Here is an 8,208-nt window from a genome sequence, read left to right on the forward strand (position 1 = left end):
GATGCTCCAGCCCACGAGTCTGCGGGACTGCAGGCATTCTCCATGTTACGGAGGGAGAGAGAGAAAATGGGTCTTTATTTCGGGGCGGCCCCGCAGGTACCCGGGATTCGAGGGAGCGGGTGTCACGGGAAGGCAGCGGAGGGGGCCAGAGCGAGAGCCCCAGCCCTTACCGCCTCTACTCTTTACCGCGCGGGCTTCGGAAGTTGGGCGCCAGTGTGGGGACGGGGAGGCGGAGCAGGGGCGGGGCTTGAACGCCTCACCCCGTCACGTGATGGAGCCATCATGGCGGCGGCCAGAGGCCTACCCGGCTCCCGGAAGCAGGCTGTGAGGGGCGGGCGCGCTGCTGGAACCCAAACCCGATCCCAGGGCGGAGGTAGAGCGGGCAGGGCGGCCGGGCGGCCTGGAGCCGGACGTGTCCGGGGCGTCCCCGCAGACCGGGGCAGCAGGTGAGACGGGGTCTGGGCGAGGTGCGAGCAGGTGTGGCGGCGCTAGGGCGCTGGGCTGGGGCTAGGGGGCGCAGGGGGGGTGCCTATGACCTGGAGGAGCGGGAATCCGAGATGCACGGGCGTGACCCTGAAGCAACTCCGGAGGCCCGCGCGGGCGGGAGGGATGCCCTCGACAGATGGAAAGACTTTGAGGGCAAAAACGAGCTCCCCAGAGAGAATGGGAGGTACTACAAGTATATACAAGCTGTAGTGAAAGAGGCCAGCACCCCCTTAACTTGTGGGGCTGGGATTATTGTATTAAAGGGACTCTCTCTTTGCTATGCCGGGCAAGGGTGGGGCGAATGCTCAGTCTTCCCCCTCTCCTCTTACCCCTCCCTGCCCCACAGTATCCTAGGAGACCTGCTCTGGCGGGCCACTCCACCCACCCACCCAACTGGTCACTCCAGTCTGAGCTCTAGGGGAGTGGAGTTGAGGGGTGGGGAAATGCAGTTGGCGGGGAGGGGGGGGCGGGTGTTGGGTGGAGCTGTCTTCTGCTTAGACACCCAGCCCCTTGACAGTGCTACCTGGGCAATGGATGTGATTCCGAACCCCCCTTCCTTCCCTAGGTCGTCCGGGGGCCCGCCATGCTGGTGACTGCCTATCTTGTTTTTGTGGTCCTCCTGGCCTCCTGCCTGGGGTTGGAACTGTCAAGATGCCGGGCTAAGCCCCCTGGAAGGGCCTGCAGCAACCCCTCCTTTGTTCGGTTTCAACTGGACTTCTATCAGGTCTACTTCCTGGCCCTGGCAGCTGACTGGCTCCAGGCCCCCTACCTCTATAAACTCTATCAGCATTACCACTTCCTGGAGGGTCAGATTGCCATCCTCTATGTCTGTGGCCTCGCCTCCACAGTCCTTTTTGGATTGGTGGCCTCCTCCCTTGTGGATTGGCTGGGTCGCAAGAAGTCTTGTGTCCTCTTCTCCCTCACTTACTCTCTATGCTGCTTAACCAAACTCTCTTGGGATTACTTTGTGCTGCTGGTGGGCCGAGCACTCGGTGGGCTGTCCACGGCCCTGCTGTTCTCGGCCTTCGAGGCCTGGTACATCCATGAACACGTGGAGCGTCATGACTTCCCTGCTGAGTGGATCCCAGCTACCTTTGCCCGAGCTGCCTTCTGGAACCATGTGCTGGCTGTAGTGGCAGGTGTGGCAGCTGAAGCTGTGGCCTGCTGGATGGGGCTGGGGCCTGTAGCACCCTTTGTGGCCGCCATCCCTCTCTTGGCTCTGGCTGGGGCCTTGGCCCTTCATAACTGGGGAGAGAACTATGATCGGCAGCGTGCCTTTTCAAGGACTTGTGCTGGAGGCCTGCGCTGCCTCCTGTCGGACCGCCGCGTGCTGCTGCTAGGCACCATACAAGCCCTGTTTGAGAGCGTCATCTTCATCTTTGTCTTCCTCTGGACGCCTGTGCTGGACCCACATGGGGCTCCGCTGGGCATTGTCTTCTCCAGTTTCATGGCCGCCAGCCTGCTTGGCTCTTCCCTGTACCGCATCGCGACCTCCAAGAGGTACCACCTCCAGCCCATGCACCTACTCTCCCTTGCTGTCCTCATCGTTGTCTTCTCCCTTTTCATGTTGACTTTCTCCACCAGCCCAGGCCAGGAGAGTCCAGTGGAGTCCTTCATAGCCTTTCTACTTATCGAATTGGCCTGTGGGCTATACTTTCCCAGCATGAGCTTCCTGCGGAGAAAGGTGATCCCTGAGACAGAGCAAGCTGGTGTACTCAACTGGTTCCGGGTGCCCCTGCACTTACTGGCCTGCCTGGGGCTCCTAGTTCTCCATGACAGTGATCACAAAACGGGCACTCGGAACATGTTCAGCATCTGCTCTGGTGTCATGGTGTTGGCTTTGCTAGCGGTGGTGGGGCTCTTCACCGTGGTCAGGCACAATGCTGAGCTGCGGGTGCCCTCACCCACGGGGGAGCCCTATGCCCCTGAGCTCTAACCCTGTTCCAGGACAAAGGGGCTGGGAAGGACTCTTGAATCCCACCTCTCCAGGGTTGTACAGATCTCCCCATGACTGACTTTGCAACTGTCTGGCCCCTCAGCCTGTCCTGGGGCCCCTCCTGCCAGTGCTTTGGGTTGGAGATCACATGGGGGTGATGGCCGGGAAAGAAGATGCCAAATGTTGCCTCCGTCTTACTCCCTCTCCCCTTTCCATTTAAAAATAAACACTTCTAATCGATCGTTGATGTGATTAGCTCATCCTCACTTGCACCCACCTCGGTAGTTTCTGATGAGTGGGCACCTGGAGAGTTTGAGGATAGAGGTGGGCTCACCAGCAGAAGCCATTTGTATTTCTAGCCTCTTGAAGACTGTCTCCAGCTTAAACTGAGAGCTGTAGCATTGCCTCTTAGCAGAAATGGGTGGGAAATGCCTGAGGCCCCTAGGTCTTCTGTATCTTGTCACCCCGGGGACAGGTACCCTCTCTAGTTGCCCAGCAAGACCCTTGCTCCACATCCAGGCTGAAAGAGTCTCTGGAGCATGTGGGGTGGATGCCCACGCCACTGAACAGAGATTCCATGGGCTCGAGTTGCTTCTGTGACCACCCTGTGGGGCAAATCTGGGACCTTCCTGCAGAAACAAGCTTGCAGCTCAGCACATGCATGCTACCTGCCTTCTGCCCCTGTGGCAGAATGCTCCATTTGTCCAGCACCACCTGGGTCCACCCGGTCCTGTGTCCCGTATCCTCGCGCGAAACCTAAGTGAAGGGCTGCCAGGAGGAGAAAACAGCGAATGGCTGAGGGACTGGGACACCTTGTCTGTACCTGACTCTTCCCCACCCAGCCTCAGTGAGGGTGAGGAAGCCATCAGGGCAGGAAACTACCAGTGGGAACACCAGTTCGGTGGGCCCCTCCCTGCCTCACCTGATTTTATCTCCCTTTCCTCCTCCCACCAAAACCCGGGCTTCTCAGGGGAAGCAGAGCCAGCCTTAAGAAAAGGGGGGGGCGGGGATGAAGGGAGGGTAGGCTCAGGGGTATGTCCTGGAATTTGCTTGAGCTGGAGATGGGGGATCCACCCATTTTGGAAAGGGATTGACACTATTTCCCTGGGTCCCAGTCTACTTTGCAGACAGGAAGATGCAAGGTGTACCAGGACCTGCAAGTTCCAACCTGTGTGGAGAGATAACATCAGCTGGTGCTGCAGGAATGTAGTGTGGATGCGCTTCTGCAGGGGGAAACTGAGGGGGAGGGATGGATGGGGGTCTCAGGTCCCTATTCAGTGAAGAAAAATAAAAGGTCCCCCACCCAGACCTCGGGGTATAGAGGTTGAGGTTAAGTACCGAAAAACATACCTTTTCCTTCCCCCATCTTGAGGCTAAGAGAGAGTCTCTTGCAAAATTCCTCTTCCTCTTTCTGCCCCGTTCAGCTGGACCTAGATATATTTTATAGTTATCTGTAGACTTTCCGTCTCTCTCTACCATAGTGTGGTCTCCTTGAGGACAGGAGCAAGTTGTGTCTTATTTTGCCTTTGTCTCCTCCATATATACACACAGTGGGTGCTCCGCCTGTGGCCGTGCTCAGTAAATATCTGGAGAGGAGACAGGCTAGCTCACACCTGGCTTTTCAAGTGCTGCCCATTTGGGAAGTCTATTAGACTGGAGTCCAGAGCCTAGTCAGTGATTTGTTGTTTGGGACGACAGTAATTATTTACTAATGGAAGCATGAGGGGGCCCCACATTCCTAAGTGATAAGGAAATAGGAAGAAGAGACAGACTAATGAGGCTCCTTTAGTTTTGTCCCTGCTGAGCTTTCTCCAAAGGGGCTGGATAGAGTGGGGAGGGCTCTGTCTCCTCAGATGCACAGGGCATTAAGAGCTCCAAGGCATCTTAGACATTGTCCATTCAGCCTTAAATATATTTTTATTAGGCATCCACTGTATGCCATGCAGTGTATTACTAGGTGCTGGTAAATTTCTTTTACAAAGAGCATGTAGCAGGTGAATGGCAAAGCCAAAGCTAAACTGTGCTTCTTGCTGCCTGCCTAGTGCCCCTTCTATGACAGGTACTGCCTGTGTCCCCTGGGTCTTTGCTGATCTGCCTTTTCCCCCTCTAGCCTTGCTCCCTCATCCCAAGCCTGGTCCTGGGAGAAGGGCAAGAGACTGTGGGAGTGTTTGGCCTCAGCCATCTGGTCCACTTTTCAGTATCTGCCCATAGGAGTCAAAGGAGGGATTGATTCTCCAGGCGCACAGTGCCTGCAAAATACTGCTTATGATGCTCTGCTGAGAGGCCGTATAGGCAACTGGTTAAGAGCATGGAACCAGAGCCCAGCTACCTGGGTTCGAATGTGTGCCTTAGTTTCCTCATCTGTAAAACAGGGATGATAATATAGTCTCTGCCCCCATAGGGCTCTTCGGAGGATTAAAAGCATTATTGTATTTAAGTGCTTAGAATAGCACTTGGCCCACAGTGTAAGCACCACATAAGTGTTTGCTTTTATATTTTATTTAAAAATTTTTTCAATCCAGCTGAACCTAACCAGATCTGGGTATGAGAATGAATGGATGGAGCTATGATGGGGTATAGAACTTTACAACACATCCCAGTGGCTGGGTGATTCCCAGAAGTGTTTATCTTTGGTCCTGGCCCAGATAGAAGTATCAAGCTATTTGAGAGGCCTTCTACTCTGGGGTATATGAGCAGCTGAGTAGGGTGTCAGTATGTTCCACTTGAACTCATTTCCTCTTCAAGTGGGAAGGTCAGCTTGGTGTCAGACTTGATACACACCACCATCTTTCACTAAGAGGCTCCTGATTTTCTGACTTCCCATCCAGCTGGACACATGATTATTTGATTTGGAACTTCTAAGTGATCCGGAGGAGAGCAGAAACATCCCAAGGAACCAGAATCCAATAGATGAGAGGGCAGGAGGATTGGGTCATGAGGACAGCACTGGGTTCTGAGGCCTGGAGGACTGTCTCTTCCTGGAAATGCAGTCCCTGCTCAGGAAGAGGAGGGGCTTTTCCCATCTAAGGGCCATGGCCCCTTGGCTAGGTCTAGGTTCTATTCCCTATCACTGTTCCCCTAATCCCAACCCTGTGGTTCTCTCTTTCCCTTTTATTATATTTTGCCACCACTTCCTCACAGAACCACAGAATAGAATTATAAAACAAACAAAAATTTGTCGTGCTTGGGATTAGATCTAATGTTACAAAAATACTTTGTGGGGTGCCTAGGTGGCTCAGTCGGTTAAGCATCTGCCTTCGGCTCAGCTCATGATCCTGGGGTCCTGGAATCAAGTCCATGTCGGGCTCCCTGCTCAGCAGGGAGTCGGCTTCTCCCTCTCCCTCTGCCACTCCCCCTACTTGTGCTCTGCCTCCCTCTGTCAAATAAATAAAAATTAAATCTTATAAAAAATACTTCTCGGGGCGCCTGGGTGGCTCAGTTGGTTAAGCGACTGCCTTCGGCTCAGGTCATGATCTCAGGGTCCTGGGATCGAGCCCTGCATCGGGCTCCCTGCTCTGCAGGAAGCCTGCTTCTCCCTCTCCCACCTCCCCCTGCTTGTGTTCCCTCTCTCGCTGTGTCTCTGTCAAATAAATAAATAAAATAAAATCTTTAAAAAAAAATACTTCTCATTTGCTTTAAAGTTTTTTTTACAGTAAAGTTATATGAACTCACTGTAAAATGATCAAATGCAAATACAGAAATATATGTTTAATATAAACAATGTATATGATTTATATATAAAATGTAAAAAAACGACAGGCTCCCTTAATCTCACTCCTCATACAGGCTCCCACTATTAAATGTTTGGAGTCTAATCCACACACTTAATATTAGGGGTTTTTTTGTTTTGTTAGTTTTGTTTTAAGTAGACTCTATGTCCAATGTGGGGCTCAAACTCATGACCCCAAGATCAAGAGTCCCATGCTATACCTACTGAGCCAGCCAGGTGCCCAGTTGGTTGTTTTGTTTTTGTTTTCAAATAAAAATTGAATCAGGGGCACCTGGGTGGTGCAGTCAGTCAAGTGTCTGACTCTTGGTTTCAGCTCAGGTCGTGATCTCAGGGTCGTGATATCAAGTCCTGTGTTGGGCTCCACTCTCAGTGCTGCGTCTGCTCAAGACTCTACCTCTCCCTGGCCCCTCCCCACCATGTGCGCACTCTCTCTCTAAACCAACCTTTTTAAAAAAATTGAATCAAAGTGTTGAATAGTGCTCTTCTGCAACTTTTTTACATAACAGTATATCTCATTTTTTTCTCTTTAAAACAGCTGAAATCCTCAGGAAGACTATACAGTCATTCATGTATCTCTGACATCTTTACATGTCAATACATAGAAGACATGCTTTTTAATGGCTGCAAAGCATTGTTAGAGCCTTTGGAAAGCTTTTCAAGGCTAGTCTATTTGAGGCTGGCAGAACCCCTGGGAAGTAGTGAGGCTTGATATTACTATCCCCATTTCACAGATAAATAATACATGGAACTGGGACTAGAATCCAACTCCTCTGTTCAGGCTCAAATTCAAAGTTCTTTCCACTATCCTGTGCTGTCTCTTTATAAGCTTGAGCTTCAGGTGAGGGATTGAATTTTGTGACTCACGTTCATACTGGTCAGCATTTATTAATCTCTTAATACTTAAGGAACTTCCTACTTCTTGTAAGAAGTAGAAGATGAATAAAAAAGGATAAATTCTCTGCCCTTAAGTTTAGAATCAAGTAGATGTAATACATAGGAAAAAGTCCCAGAACACTCGCTACACAACATGTAAATAAATGAGCACTTATTGCTAAGGTGTAAGCAAGAGGAGATGAGTAGTGTGAAAATTGATATATTCATTGATCATTTAAGAAGACCTCTGTTGGGTCCCTTATGCTACAAGAGATATGTATGTAATGTCTATAACATATATTTTGCACCGATATTAGTATTATCATTCCAACACCGAGATTCTTTGGTGATGTTCTTGTTCTTGTTTTTGTTTTTTTAAAATAGTCTTCTCTGCTAGATTCTGTGCTCCTAAAAGAGGTTGATGATGATGAAGAAAGACTATGATTGGGGTGCCCGGCTGGCTCAGTCAGAAGAGCATGCCACTCTTGATATTGGTGTCCTGAGCTCAAGCACCACGTCTTTGTTTTTGTTTTTTACTTTTTAAGCACATGGTATTTATTAGGCATTAATTGGCACACAAATATACGAAACGAGTACTTAATTCTCACCCCACCCCTTAGCAACATAAAAAGGACATAATCGCATGAGGACACTCACGTACAAACATAGTCACACACTCGCACGTACTGGGACATACTTAGCCTCACATATTACCCTGTTCTCTTTATTAGGGTCAGTTTTAAAAAAAAATTTTTTTTTTTAATGAAGAAAGCAAAGCACATTCGAAAGAAAAAAAACGCAAACTTGGTTTTGAGTATTAATAAAATTAAAAACTCTTGCCCAGCTCATATGCTGGATTTCATTTCATGTTATTACTTAATTAGAACTCCTATTTATAAATAAATAGTACGAGTAAAGTAGAGATTACTTAAATAAAATTTTAAAGAAAGAAAGAAAGACGGTGATAGATAAGGATGAGCTATCCAATAGAATTCCTCAGGAAAAAGTGAACTGGAAGACCAGAGTTTTGAACTGAATTCTTTGGCAGAGGAAGGAAAGAGAAACAGAGCCAACCGAATTTGCACGTTTGGAGAAGAAGTTAGTACTTACAAACGTAAGCCATTAAAGACTGTGAAATATCCCAGTGAATGAGTTTTCCCGGTTCTTCCCTTAACCATCCCCT

General features: G+C 49.8%; 1 protein-coding gene across 2 annotated transcripts; it reads left to right on the forward strand.

Moving 5' to 3' along the window:
- The first annotated feature begins 273 nt into the window (after nucleotides 1-273).
- Nucleotides 274-6,002, forward strand: SLC61A1 (solute carrier family 61 member 1). 2 transcript variants are annotated; one of them, XM_088026103.1, is made up of 3 exons: nucleotides 274-446; nucleotides 1,052-1,986; nucleotides 3,538-6,002. In XM_088026103.1, the coding sequence occupies exons 2-3, from the start codon at nucleotides 1,070-1,072 to the stop codon at nucleotides 3,701-3,703; spliced, it is 1,083 nt and encodes a 360-aa protein (XP_087882229.1). In that variant the 5' UTR covers nucleotides 274-446; nucleotides 1,052-1,069; the 3' UTR covers nucleotides 3,704-6,002. The 2 variants fall into 2 exon arrangements, with proteins under 2 accessions (XP_087882229.1, XP_027981477.1); XM_028125676.2 differs by lacking the exon at nucleotides 3,538-6,002 and having other exon boundaries at nucleotides 1,052-2,667.
- The last annotated feature ends 2,206 nt before the right edge of the window (nucleotides 6,003-8,208 follow it).

This window comes from Eumetopias jubatus, unplaced genomic scaffold (assembly GCF_037043125.1).
Source record: "Eumetopias jubatus isolate StellerSeaLion01/CBP00866 unplaced genomic scaffold, mEumJub1_p1.0 scaffold_8, whole genome shotgun sequence".
NCBI classification, from domain to species: Eukaryota; Metazoa; Chordata; class Mammalia; order Carnivora; family Otariidae; genus Eumetopias; species Eumetopias jubatus.